General features: G+C 28.7%; 1 protein-coding gene and 1 long non-coding RNA gene across 6 annotated transcripts; one reads left to right on the top strand and one right to left on the bottom strand.

Annotated features, from left to right (window-relative positions):
* Positions 1–2,166: 2,166 nt before the first annotated feature.
* LOC132945319 (uncharacterized) lies at positions 2,167–8,080 on the top strand. 5 transcript variants are annotated; one of them, XR_009664541.1, is made up of 7 exons: positions 2,167–2,474; positions 3,133–3,365; positions 3,455–3,862; positions 3,928–4,681; positions 5,495–5,795; positions 6,979–7,368; positions 7,455–8,080. It is a non-coding gene; the product is annotated as an uncharacterized LOC132945319 (long non-coding RNA). The 5 variants fall into 5 exon arrangements; XR_009664540.1 differs by lacking the exon at positions 2,167–2,474 and having other exon boundaries at positions 3,227–3,365; positions 3,455–3,617; positions 3,731–3,862; XR_009664542.1 differs by lacking the exon at positions 2,167–2,474 and having other exon boundaries at positions 3,227–3,365; positions 3,928–4,052; positions 4,138–4,681.
* On the bottom strand, positions 3,136–7,194 carry LOC132945318 (uncharacterized). Its single transcript, XM_061015028.1, has 12 exons — positions 6,967–7,194; positions 6,543–6,752; positions 5,855–5,935; positions 5,504–5,789; positions 5,352–5,416; positions 4,481–4,643; positions 4,148–4,417; positions 4,035–4,073; positions 3,910–3,960; positions 3,758–3,850; positions 3,418–3,609; positions 3,136–3,353 (listed from the first exon to the last, which is right to left on the bottom strand). Exons 1-12 carry the CDS (start codon positions 7,183–7,185, stop codon positions 3,136–3,138), a joined length of 1,887 nt encoding a protein of 628 aa, XP_060871011.1. The 5' UTR covers positions 7,186–7,194.
* Positions 8,081–15,257: the final 7,177 nt, after the last annotated feature.

Genomic DNA, 15,257 nt, shown 5'->3' with positions numbered 1-15,257 from the left:
TTTTGGTATTTTGCATACAACAAAATATGTACCAATGTATATTGTACCCATTACAATATAATATAGTAATCTATATTTTGATACCTATTTTATATTATTGATTTATGGCGTCAAGGTAAAGTGATAAGGAGAAGGGGGCTGAATAGGCAATCACTATCACATACATTTTGGAACGCTATGACAGAGCTTCTCGTATTCTAATCTATTGTATTTGTCTAAACCACGATTAAAACCGCCTACTACAACTCTGGTCGGCATATCCTTGTCCCTTAAACCAGCTGTGCATGAGCACCATGAACTATCTTAGTTCATGGTCTAAACCATGAACTAAGATAGTATGGACTGGCGACGGTGTTAATATTTGCGGTCAAGTTATTCAACGGTATTTCTGTAGTGGGAGAAATTTAGTGACTGAAACGCTATCTATTTGAAAGTATTGACACTCTTTCAAATTATTTAAATAAATACAACATATTAAAATGGTTTGAAATTGTAAGCCACAGATTATCGATTTCTTATTGAAACATTGGTGATCAGCGTATAAAAATTAAAAATATTTTTTAATTAAATAGTTATATACACAGTCAAAACATTCACGATTCACTAACTGTTCTCTTAAAGTGTTACATCTTACATCTTACAATAAGTTAAAATTGTACATGCTTGCACAAGAATCAAGTACCCACGGCCACTTTCAAGCGCAAGACGCCCAGACACCCAGTGTACACCGGGCCAAAACGGCCTGACTGAAAAACTGTCTGGGCATATAACAGTTAAAATAAAATTTTTTGATAAATAATGTTACAATAATTTATATATATAACTGTATATTATTAAGTAGATTGTATTATAGCCGTATAGGTATTAGCGTTTAGCATGAACTCATACTAATAATTAATAATAAACACGATTTAATATTTATATTATTATTTACGAATTTACGAGGGAATATATTAGGTAAAAATAATAGATAACAAAGAAGAATACAACCCACTGCACGGCGCGCGCCCGCCGACCAGCAAACGAACGGAACACAGTAAATTGAATAGTTGATACTTGGTAGTTCATGAAAATAACACTACGATCGCTTCGGTTGCAAGATTTCCCTCTCTACGGAAACTACGTTTTAAAACATGACCGCACCACTACCACCCGCCCATCATGTCGCCACCAGTCCATATTATCTTAGTTCGTGGTCTAAACTAAGCCGTGTGTAGCCATAGATAATATAAGATCTTATATTATCTATGTGTGTAGGGGTTGCCGTGTTTACTTCGAACATTAAAAGTTACGACCTTCTGCTACACCGAATTTCTATTATCATACAATTATTACGAATATCAGCTGCTACGAATAAACACATTCCACGATTTAATGTTACATCGAATTTATAAAATAATGAAATTTATGAACTATTACCACGATATGTGAATACCACTATATCATTTTACTACGTGAACAAATTCACTTTAGCTACCAAGCTTTTTTTTTTACATTTTTTATTTAAAACATGTATTTCAACAAGTTAAAAACGATAGTGCAAAAACAAATTTGCGGAAATCATTATTTTGGAATTTATTTTGGAGGCTACGATTTTAAACTTACCAACTTCAAGATCATGAATAATGTAGGCTTATAACATCTCAATCAAGTATCCACAAGTTCAGTAAAATAATTCCTTTTAGACGTTATTAACATGTAAAGAGGAATTTGTGGAGTCCAATGTCCAAATTAATAAACCATTCACACCTCATCGTGAAGGCGTGAAACGTGATAATTTATAATTTGTCTTTTCGTCTTTTTTTTTCGGTAGGAACTAAATTCAATTTGAACCACTAACAGTAACCTACTGGCTACTATGAAGTATGAACATACTGAACACAGTACACACTATACACGCTCATGGCCCAGGGGGTAGTAGGAACCATGACTAAATAAATTTAGTTAGTCATGGTAGGAACTAGGATTGAGATTGAACCAATTGAACTCAACTATGTGGTATCCGCGGTATAAATAAGGAATAACTAATGGTTAACCATTAGTTAACTACATGGTTCAACCACAGAATATATGAAATTTAATATAAATTTAAATTTAATTTTAATATAAAATTTAATCTATTCTGTGGTTCAACCAACCACAGTTCTAGAATATTTCACGGTGAGCCGATTTTGTAATAGGTAAACGGTATACCTATTACCTAACCATAAATCTTAATTTATTAAAACTAGTAAACATTGATTTGCATAATGTAACAATATTTTTATGATTGTCTATTTATTTTTATTTTTTTGAGATTTTACTTTGTAAATGCTTATTTAGAGTTAAAATTAATTGTTGGTTTTTACATAAGTACCTACAAAACAAAAACCTTTGAATGAATAAAAAAAAATGAATTTTTTTTACATTTTCTCAAACAAAAACATTGACACAAGAATTTTATTAAATTAACGACTAAATAATTAGTATTTTAGGTATGTATTATATTTAATATGTTTTTGAACCTCTGGTATGAGGTTTCTTTGTAAGTTCAAAACTGCCTAATATGTTTAAGATGATGAACTACCAGAACTACTGATAAATCATTAATCATTATGTCCATTTTCTATTAAAAAATGGTGTTGAAATTATTAGTCATCTATGTACTAAGCATAAATAAAATATCTACCTACTAAGATAAGTATAATTTGCTAAATTTCTGTATTAAAGAAAAGTTAATGATAAATTATAAAAAATATAATTATTCATAAATAGGTTTTTGTCAGGAAATCTGTCTTAAAATTAATAAACTAAAATTGTAATATTCCAGTTTTATTTGATCGTAAATTTTTTCTACATTTTTATATTTATTCATATACTTATTTTATTTTATAATACTTAAATATTGAATACTTATATAATACTTATATATACTAATACTAAATATTATATTATACCTACTTATTTTTATATTGTTGACCAAATTACCATCACACTAATAAATATAGGTATTTTAAAATAGTAAACGAAAAGTAATGATTTTAGTTAGAGAATAATGTTTATTATAAAAAAAAAAAAAAAACTACTAATAGGTAAATGGCTCAATGAAGTCGAAAAAAAATACAAACTTATATATTATTATAAATTGATCAGCAATCAGCTTATGAACATTTGTGCAACACCATCCACAGTATCATCACATACTTCACAATTGTATGGAAGTGAGATTGTACAATCCATGCACCTCCATCCATGTCCACAATATAGGTACACATACCTTGAGCCATTTTGGGCGTCCCTATAAGCCCTCCCACAACAAATGCAGTTACTGCCTGTCGGGTCTAAAAGGCTGTTAATGTTGCGTATCCATGAGTCTATTGCAAAAAGTAAATATATTTTTATATTAACCGTTAAAAGTCAAAACATACCAATATATACCGTTATTAAAACTTGTCAACATAATATTTATATTTAGGGTTCTTGGATATTCTGCCCTGCAGACGGGACATTTGGACAATCGCCGAGCACACACATCACAACACCACCCGTGTCCACATGGCAGAACAATATTTATACCTACAACGACAGCTCTGCGTTGCCAACAAACAAAACAACGATCATATTCCTCGCCTGCTTAAGTATAAAATAAGTTATAGTTAATGTAATATTTTTATTTTTTATATTATTACTTAATTAGTATTAATAATAGTTAATAATATTTTGTTTAAACTAATAACAATTTTTACATTAGGAATATAATGTACATAAGACGTGTAACCTAGTATTTGTGGTAATGTCTGATCCTCCAAATTGATGATGTTCAATTCTTCAGCATCTGTTCCAACCACCACGATCTCAAAATTTTCATCCTCTTAGAATACAAGTATTTTCATATTAATATTGATTTAAACAATAAATATTTTGTCTTACCTAAATGTTCATTTTCAGCTGTAAGTGCTTCAACTACTTCAAAATGCACAACTACAGAAAAAGATAAATATTAAATCTGCTTCATTATAATTTATATTATTTGTAAACATTAATATAATTTGTACCTTCGATTTCTGGTTCCGGTAGAACTTCCATTATGTTGTCTATAAACAAATTTAACATTTTAAACATATCTATAAAATTGTTTAATTTATCTTAAAATTTCAGCCATACAAACCTTCCATTGCTTCTTCATTTAATCTCTGATGAGGAGGGAGCCTTCTGCTAGTATTGGGACGTCCTCGGCGTCTCTGGCCTCTTGCTGCATGTAAAACAGGGGGTCGAACAGCAGATTGTACCCGGGCTTGATGTTTGCCCCTTCCAGCACCACGCATTATACGTCCTGACTGGCATTGTGGTGGTTGAAGAGGTCTAAGTACCAATGCATTTGGTGGTTGAAGAGGTCTAAGTACCAATGCATTTGGTGGTTGATCATTTAATTGCTCATCTATTTTTTATTATTTATAATTGTTTAGTAAAAATTAAATTAATAAAAACAAGATAAATTTACCCGTTGGTAAATGGCCAATTTGTTGATCCCAGTAACCACTTGCAGAGTGAGCAACTCGTCGAAGGAATGCTGAAATGTCGTATCGGCCATTTCTGACATTTTGAAGTGCAGCAGTTAGTAATTGGTTATTGGTGTCTCTACTTGTTAATATTGCTCTCCGAACCTACAATAACATTGGAAATAACTACATTGGTAGTCTTAGTAAGTAGTATCCTAAAGAACTATAATGCTTAAAACAACTAAGAATTAAGTTTTGTTTTTATTCTTTTCAATATAAACAAAAGTAACTTAACGTATAGTATATTAGATATTTTATCATAAATAAACAATATTATTATTATTTTTAAAACTATAATAATTATAATATAATTTTGGTATGTATTGTGTGTGCAATTATACTTTAAAAATAGCAGCAAGAATGCAAATTGTAATTATTTATTAAAATAACATCCATCTTATGACTAAATAGATTTATATCTACTTAGTTATGATGTAACTTTTGTTATTTTATTGAGTAAAAAAATAAACATCAATTTATATTTTATATTATAATCAAATATAATTTATAAAGCACAACAACTATATATATTATAAATACATAATATTTGCTTAAAGATGTTCCTTTTTTAAATTTTCCATTGAGTAAAATAATCATTTTAAATTCTTTTATTTTGCTTTATACACTTTATTAAATAATAAAAAATATACTTAATTTTCATTATAATATAATAATTTGGAAAAAAAATATGGAAATAGTTCCTATTTTTTTAATGACGTAAATTAAAATCTGTTATGTAATTTGACAGAAAAAATGCATCTTTTATGTAGGTATATTAAATATTTATTACCTAGTGTTTATATTTATATTTACCTGGTGGCCATTTATAATCTGCTGTGTTTCTCTCCTTACTCTCCTTTCTACCAATCGTAATCGATCTATAAGTAATGAATTCAGAATTGTTAACCTAATATTTTATACATAAATTAATTAACTAATTATGTTGCAATTTCTAGTTTGAGTACCATAGAAGGTCCAAATCGGTGGATGTCTGCCAATTGTTGTCTGAATGGTGCTATGGAAGCTTTCAATATAATTATTGGTTCTGATATTGACACCATATACAGAGAAACCATGTGGTCCAATTGTATTCATCCAATAATTCTGGAAGTAGTGGAAAAGCTCTGTGATATTTTCAGCTACATTCATGTCCCTGGCTAACCTTTGTACTTCCAAGAACCCACCAAGAATATGGAAATTTTCGGGGTAATCTTCAATTCTCTCTGGTGGCAGGTGTGGCAATGCCATGATCTATTGGTAATAAATTTAATTTTTAGCACAATGATAAATTTTTCAAATTAGTCAATTAACATTACCATTCTGACTATAGTTGCTATGTGTGGGTTATTGCGCACTAATACCATCAAGTTGTGCGTTTGAATAAATCGCACTATGCACTAAAATAAAAAATAATATTTAATGATGATAATTTAGAATAGTCATCAATCATCATATTTAGTTTAACCTTTAATGTACACATGGCTTAGAACAAAAATAATTTCTGCTAATGTTAAATGTTTAACTTAGTGATTTAATTAAAATGCAATGATCTTGTAAAAGAAAAATTAATTTAAACTCAGTTCAAATATAACTGGTGCTATTATTAGGGTTAAGATGTCAATACATTTTACGGTAATGATTAATAAATTACATAATATTCAGTGAATCTATCATAGGTATTTTAATGTTTACTTCTTGATATATTTAAAATAAATTACAGTTATATTTTGTTCTAACAAAGAAGTATCAGAATTAAAATTTAAAATATTATTAAATGTATTATAATGCGCTGTATTAAATATTTATATTAGGTAGGTATGCATCATTTTATATAGTTTTATTATAGGAATTTATAACAGAATTCATTCTGACCTCACTTTGAGTATAACAATATTGTATTATTTTAATATTTTGAGTAAAATCAAAAAAAAAAAAAGCTATTGTAAGGAAGACAGTCACTGCAGGAGTAGTTATCAACATAAATATGAATGTAAGTTAGCTGACCTGATTAAAATGAAAGCAGCACCCTATCAACTGACTTTCGGGTAAAACTCTTCTTGTTGCATTTCTAAGAGCAGTCTCGTAGTCTGTTATGACCTGTAGCCCATGCCAATTTAATAAATCAAAAGAAAGGTCATATCTTAGAAATTGCCACAATCTTGAATATACAAGTTCAGTCCTTTGGTTCAGTATTGCATATACTACTGGAATAGACTTACAAAAAACAATAAATTATTATTTTCATTTTCTATTTTGATCATAATATTTTGGAAATTATTTAACTTCATTAATATGTTTAATGATGAAAATAAAACAATTGTTTTAAGTTTGATTTTCAAAACTGAGAAAGCTAATATTTTATACTGATTTAACTATTATATAATTTAAATATTTAACTCAGATTTTATGGTTTTAAATTAATATTTACTATGTTGTCTAGAAGTACATGAATGGTAACCAATTGTTCCATGTCTCCTGGAATTCTTGGAAGCACAGCAAATGTTCCATCAATAGCTATTACTGATGATCGCCTCATGTATGGTGAATAATTTTGTAAAAATACAATATTGGCAAAAACCAATCCACCAAACACAGTTTCTTCACCAACTAGGTACTCTAGAGGGCCTTGATAGAATGGACTGGTCATGTTGTCATCAAATAGTGACATTAAACCCCGCCATCTCTGAGATACAATCGTATCGCCCATTACTGCTAATGAAGCTGGTACTGGGGGGTTGTATCTTTTTCGGATACTCCGCATCATATTTAATGCAGAATCCACGGTAGTGAGCATTGCTGCATTTGGGTATCTGCCAATATTATTGAAAAGGTTAGTTGTATTAAGTATTTCATTATAAGCAGTAAAATTATGTTGAAATTTTTATAATACTTTTAGTATGTTATCTTACCTTCTAGATTCTTCCTCATATATCACTCTGGGTGATGTGCTCTCAGCCGAAACTCTGCTTCTTAGAGCTGCCAAAAATTTTCCAATCTCAACATCATGCCCGGGCCTATGGGTATGCATACTATACATATCAATTGGTGCATTTTCTGGCTCCAGATCCATCGAGGCTGTTGCACGGCAACCCCGTTCGTACCTTGTGCATCTTAGCTGTCTAAACAATTTTAGTATTACACTAATTAATTAAGAATAAAAAAAAAATGACTTAGAATTCAGATCATTTACAAAACACTATTTCTAACCTTCTATTGGTGGAGGTATGGTTTTGAACGTATGTATAACCGTTAGCAGCTAAATATACTAAATTTCCTCGAATACCAGGCACTCTTCTTGACGGATTGTTCTCATTGCCTCCTACAACATCTAAAATATTTCCAACTAATGGAGATCTAGATCGAGACCTTCGTTCACGATGATCATCTAAATGAATAAAAAAACATTCTAAAATGCCTTTTATATTGGAGGCTGATTTTGTATTTTAATAATTGTAATTGATTGTTATGTAATTTTAAATTAGCTAATGTATTTTTTAATAAATAAAATGTAACCGTTATTTTAGGTAATTTATAAAATCAAATGTTTCCAGCTTATTCAGTCATTGGTTCCAAAAACACTTAAAAAGTTGAAACTATTGTATGCACATTGTATACACAATACACTTTGCATTGTTTTCCAAATCTAGCTACTGTGCTACACGATACTAATTTTATAACATACACAAATAGAATAAGAAGTGTTTCATTTTGCGTTTTTTGACTATTTTAAATTTTAAGGTAATTTTAGTATTTTTGGGGGATTTTGAAGTTTTTCTTAAATTTGAATTTTAAATTTTATTTTACAACTTGTAAACGCTTTTACATGATTTTTTACACGTAAATTTTAGGTACATGTTAAATTTAATTAACAATACCTATATACAGATAAATAAATATTATATGATCTAAACTTATAAAAAAAAAAAGAAATAATTAATTTTTAAGATTTGAGAGTTTAAAACAATCAGTTCTATCTGAAAAACTTATTACAATTCTTTAAAAGTTTAAAATGCATATTATTATTTATACCAAATTTATATTAGAATTTATATCGATATTATAAAAATCAAAATAATATAGTGAATTATTCAGAATATATTCACAGTTTTTTCAGTGTATTCAAATCCCCGCCCTAATAAGCATTATGATAATTGATCCAGAAAAAGCCAAGGTGGGGAACTGTCCTTACTGCCTCCCTACGGTCGCCTTGCTCAGTCTGAATGTGTGATAGAATATGCTGTTTATTTGTTTAAAAAACGACTTTGTAGGCACACTATACAGCGGTGTTTAGAGATTTTTCGAAAGCATAATAATATTATTATGTAACTCGCTAAAATATTACTCTCCTTGGCAGTCCTTGCTGTGTTTTTACAAAAAAATATTTATCTCTACACTCAACATTTTAATATAATATCTAAGTCGTGGAAGAAGTTTTCCTGAAAAGTACTTGTAATTAACAAAATGTTGACTTTTATATAGGTAGGTAATATATAAATGTTTTGCTCCTTAAAAATAGCTGTACGCATAATATTATGATAAATTTAAAAAACGAGCATTAAATAAAAAATATTGTTATAATATAAGGTATGTAAATATTTTTTTACTTACCATCAAATTGGTCCATGCTGTACAATTTGGATCGAAATAATATTTTAAGAAAATACTGTACGTGTCAGTACCTAGGTACTTAAACTTTGATATTTTACAAATTAAGTATAACTCTAGCAACGCTAACACTAACCGTCTAAGACTAAACAATATGGTTTAACGTCTTACAATATAACTAAGATAATTTCCTTGTGCAAACTTAATTGTTGATCTTGATTGGCTGTTCAAAATACTGCTAAAATTGTTATCGAATTACCTAACCCGTTATTAAGTTCACAGAATAATTTGGCTCATTGCTAATGCGGGTACTTATCGAATGACTCCTTAAAATCTCCTGAAACGTTATAGATATTCATCGGAAAACTTATCTACTTATATATCAAGAATTACCTATACTTTTATAACCAGTAAATGTACACATTTTAGAAGTGCGTATAAGAATAATACCTGTTTCGATTTTCTACCTACATTTTTGAGTACCTACTCAAATGTCCGCAAGTCTCCAATACCTAAGTTTTACTTTTAGATTCTGAGCGAAGCGATTTTTTTGTGTCTGTCATCACGTTTTAGGACAGTAAAAGTGCTTAGATTTACTTCAATAGTACCTTTTCTGATAGGAAAGTGAATCTAGTTGGTACTTTGGGGGGTCAAAAGTAAACATTTTCCAGTAGTTTTCAAAAGTACCGTGAAAAACAAATGGAAAATTAAGGAAAAAACGGGAATTTTTACGCAACATTGATTTTTGACAAAATCGATTTTGGTTTTTGGTGTAACTCTAAAAAAAAATAAATACATGAAATTTTGACTGAATGTTCATATAAGCAGTTTCTATACACCATCCCGTTTTCAAAATATTTTGAGCTGTTTACAGACATTTTCAATTACCAATATTTTTAGTTTTTTTGTCTATAAATATCAATAAAATTTTATCTACTGTTTAAAAATTCTTGAAAATTTAATAGAATGCTCATAATATATTGTTTCAGAGGCAGATGAAAAATCTGTTTTTTTTCTAAGCATTTAAAGTTTAAATTTTGATAAAATACGTAAAAATGACGAAAATTTGCAAATTATTTTGAGTTAGAAATTCATAAAAATTTTTCTTTTTAAATCTAAGAGTTTAAAATGTAACACGAGATTTAACATAAGTTTTTCTACTTTTATCAAAAATAAAATATCTAAAAGCAAGTAAAAATAAATTTTTATGAGCGTTTTAAGTTCATAATGTTACATAATTGGATATTCACTCAATTTCTCATGTAGCGTTTTTCTTATTTGGTTGTAATTCAAAAACGAATAATTTTAGATGCATGAAAATTTCACTGGATGTTTATATTTTCATTTTCTATACACCATACAATTTTGAAAATATTTTGATAGGTTTTGAGCTGTTTACAGACATTTTCAGTTTTCAATTTTTTTAGTTTTTATTTTTATAATTGTCAATAAAACTTAATTTGGTCGGCCAAAAAGTCTGAAAATTTAATACAAGCTTTCTAATATATTGTTACAATATCAGTTGAAAAATTTTAAAAATACATAGGCACGATTTTTTTTTATAAACATTTAAAGTTCGAATTTTGACAAAATTTGTCAACATCTCGAAAATTATCAATCATTGGAATTAAAAAACTATAAAATGTTCAGTTTTTATAACTAAGGGTTGAAAATTTAAAACAAAGATTCTCATAAATAATTCATACTGTAACCAAAAAATCTAAAAAATATATCAACACATTTATTTTTTACAGACATTTTAATTTCAAATTTAGACAAATTTTCATATTTAAACCAAGAATAATGATTTTAGTTATTTTGTTATAATTTAAAAATATTATTTGTTGGTATATGAAACTTTTAGAGTATATTGTTTTAATTGTATATGCACGCAATGTCATTTTAAAATGTAATTTTTTTGGGAAAAATGAAATTAACCAGGGGCGCCGGAACAATGGGGGCAGTGGGGGCAATTGCCCCCACAAGATAAATACTGTGGGGGCAAGGCCCCCACGACTTCATGGCCTAATTATATTTACATTTAGCCCACAATAGTACAATACCTGCATTATACACAATACCTGCAGCATCAGCCACACCAGAAAGGTCATTTAGTGGGCTCAAGCGTTTAAAAACCTATACACGTTCAACTATGAGTCAAAAGCGTTTGACTCATTTGTTACTACTACACTTAAACCAAACTATTTTGTATGAAATTTCCTTGGATGATATCCTAAAAGAGTTCATTAGCCGTACAGCAGAGAGAAAAAGTGTATTTGGTAAAATGTAAATTATTCATTAAAATTTGAACTGTATATTTTATTTATTATTATTGTATAATAAAATATAGTTATGGGATTTTTGATTAAAGATTGTACAACAAAGAAACTGTGTATGTGAAAAAGTTAATTACAACTGTAATTTGTATTGTTAATAAATTTATATTAAACACCACTATTTTTGCTCCTATACCCTCTAGAATAAAGTTTGAAATATTTTGCCCCCACAGCAAAAAAATCGTTCCGGCGCCCCTGAAATTAACCAATTTATAGTAAATACTAATGACTAATACTAAAATTAATTACTTTATTCACAATAATATCATCAAATACATTTAATAAGATATTATAGACTGACTGACCGTCTTCGCTCAGAATCGTTTTTCTTATTCAATGATATTATATCATTGGATTCAAATTTAACACAATCCATTACATTGACTCACTTGTAACCTACTGTACAGCAGAGCGACATCCACTTACCCGCCTTTTTTTTTTATATACATTGACGATTTTTAAACATGTGTAGGAACTAACAAGTTCAAATGGTAGTATAGGTGCTTATTTATTCAAACGTTCGATAGCGTTAATAGTATACTATAATTGTACACTGTAGTAGTGTAGTTAATAATAATTAAATATTATTATAACCAATATAACCAGAAATATTATTAGGTATATAATACAAATATATAATAATATTATTTTAAATATATATAATATTTAATATTATATTTTTCACGGCCCGCTTGTGGGCCGCGGCCCAAAGGTTGGGAACCGCTGGGCCCTATACTATATATAACCACAAATTTGAAACGGCTATTAGTTCTAAAATAATGGTTTCTGTAAAACGGTTTTCATACCATCGTTTTAAGCATAAAAACAAATCGTTTTATAAAAAATAAAAAATCGTGAGCTGTACGGGAGAGTACATTTTTAAATTTTAGTTAAACTTCTTCAAACTATTCTACAACATAACATATAAATATTAATAGAATATTGACTTCTTCACTTCAATTATATTAACACAAAACTATTTAATTTTTACTTTTATTAAACATAATTTATTTCAATGATTTCCATATATTATATTCTGTACATTTGTAAGTACAGTTTTTTTTTTAAACTTTTTTTACTTACAATCTATACATACGTACGTGGGGTGACATAAAATAACATTAATTACGGAATAGGAAGGCTCCCAGCAGGGCCACCTGATCAGAAGTAAAATACAGTTAAACAAAAAAATATAAAAATATAAAACTAATTGTTTTAAACAATGATAATAGGTGCCTATATAGGTATAAAAATTAATATTAATAACAAAAGGCCAAAAGGGTTATATAATAAGGATTTAATACAAATTATTATAGTTTAAGCTAAACAGTTAAATAATACACAAATGTTGTATTGTTGTTTCATGCATAGAAATTCAAACATATGTAACACGTCACGTAGGTATATATAGGTAACTAGTGTATACACTATACCTATCGTGAAGTGAAATCTAGAATTTTTATCCACCCACCCACCAAAACTTTACAGCCATCGAATATGGTTTAAAAACACACACAACTTTTTTTGTTAATATTATTTTATTTGAGTTTCTACATGATTCTCACTTATACCCACCCATTAAGAATTGAAGCGATCGCTTCACATGATATATGAGTTCGGTGCCACTGATTCAAGTAATTGTATCAAGTAATACTATCATTGATTATAAATTAGTATTTAAACTAGTATTTATAATCAATGATACTATTTAAGAAATGTCCTGTGGTAATACAGACTTCTGTTTTTAAAATGAAAACTGTGTAAACCCCCCCCCTTTTACTGTAAATTATTTAGTGGATATTTTTTTTAGGTACCTATACCAAATTAAAAATTCGAATGAGTAGTTTCTGAGTGGTTATTAAAATATTTGTACTGAGGATAATAATATAGTCCTAAATCAAAGTCACCAGGTTTTTATCTTACCTATAAAAATAATTTTATTCGACTAAACGGTTTAAATGATAATTACCCACACAGACTATTTTTTTTTTTTTTTTATCAAAATAATTACCTTCGCCCAAACGACCACCGCCAAATAATATTGGGCTTACATAGCCCGTAAATAAATAATCAATAATAATTTTATAAATAATAATAATATAATCTAAGATTTATTCTAGGCCATAGGTACGTTACATACCAATTATTTATTTATTCACCTAATACAGGTTAACTTCAATAATTAACATATTATGTTTATTTAAAATTGCATATTCTTAGGACTTAAGAGCAACTAAACTTAGGTAGGTACTAAACTGCTAAATAATAAAATATGTTAATAGTCAATAAATTTAATGTTAATATAACGTAAGTACCTATATGTTCAAGAATAAAAAAATAATCAAATTTAAAATAAACAGTAAAGTAGGTACTTATGGCTATTTTAGAAGAAACAAGAAAACACTTAAAATATATTATGTAAATAGGTTATGACGTTATGCGTATGAAAATTGATAATATATATTATTATCATGGATGTATATTGTATATCCATAGGTGCCATTTCTTTTTTTGACTTTGAGGTGCTTTACATATTTAAATGAATCAGACCATTGGGGGGGGGGGGGGGGGGGGCTCTGTCGCTGTTCAAATGGGGAATGGTAAACTCCTACAAATGTAGTGTTAACTCCTACAAAAGATAGTGTTAACTACTACAAAATACAGTGTTAACTCCTACAAAAAATTAATACCGCTCGTATTGCTAAAAAAATAACATTCAGGTAGGTATGGTACATATTATTGTTATTATATTATATTATTTATATTAGAATTGTAACCGTCGAACTGCAAATTTATAAAAAAATCACTATTGTGTATTGGCTATATTATTGTAAAAAAATTTAAATATTATCAGTAGCCAGTAGGTTACCTGGTTACCTAATGTATTGTGATTAGTAGGCAATTCATAATTTGTAAAACTATATTACTATTATTAAACCTACTTTATGCTTGGTGGCCTGTGAGTGAATCCGATATCTAATCACGTGAATAATGAATCATTGTTTTAACTTAAGAAAATAATTTCTAAAAAATCGTTTTTTGGATTATGCAGATTAGATACCTAACTAATGAAGGATTTAATACTTCAATAATCAATTCAAATACAAGTTTTGGAGAGGCTAAGGCCCTCCAAGTCACCCCCCAAATTGCGCCTATGTGCATATCTAAAACCGTGGTTATTATTTCGTAGTTGTATATTTTCGGAACAACTGATATTCGTAGCAATATTTTCGGAGTAATATCATTATCGGAATTATGATTGTTCGTGGTATCATCATTTTCAGCAGCCATATTCGGAGTAACTGATATTCGTAGTAATTTATTCGGAGTAGTACTATATTCGGAGTAATCACTTTTCGTGGCTATGGTGTTAGCCCTGTGTGTAGCCCTTACAATTTACCACGATTAAAGATATAAAAGCATCTTATCGTAATAGCCTTATCAACTTATCAGTTATCACTATGAAAAAATTACGTTTCCTCTTCATGATTATTTATTATCATTTATCTACTCATACAGTCATAGCGCTCATCCAAAACAACGTGGATGGCGGATTTTAAATTTCAATATTTATTATTTAATCAAGTTTTCAAATTTGGTACAAATCATTTGTATTGATCATCATAATTTTTATCTGTTACTTTTGACTTTTGGAACGCTCACTCAAGTGCTCTAAAATAGCTACTTGTAAGTTGTTAGTACCGCGGCTGTAGAGTGTATTGCTGAACCGGGGACCACACTATTTACTATTTAGCACGTGCTAATTTCCAATTGCTTA

This window comes from Metopolophium dirhodum, chromosome 5 (assembly GCF_019925205.1).
Source record: "Metopolophium dirhodum isolate CAU chromosome 5, ASM1992520v1, whole genome shotgun sequence".
NCBI lineage: Eukaryota > Metazoa > Arthropoda > Insecta > Hemiptera > Aphididae > Metopolophium > Metopolophium dirhodum.
The sequence above is the reverse complement of the archived record's forward strand: the minus strand, read 5'-3'. Positions and strand labels throughout refer to the sequence as shown.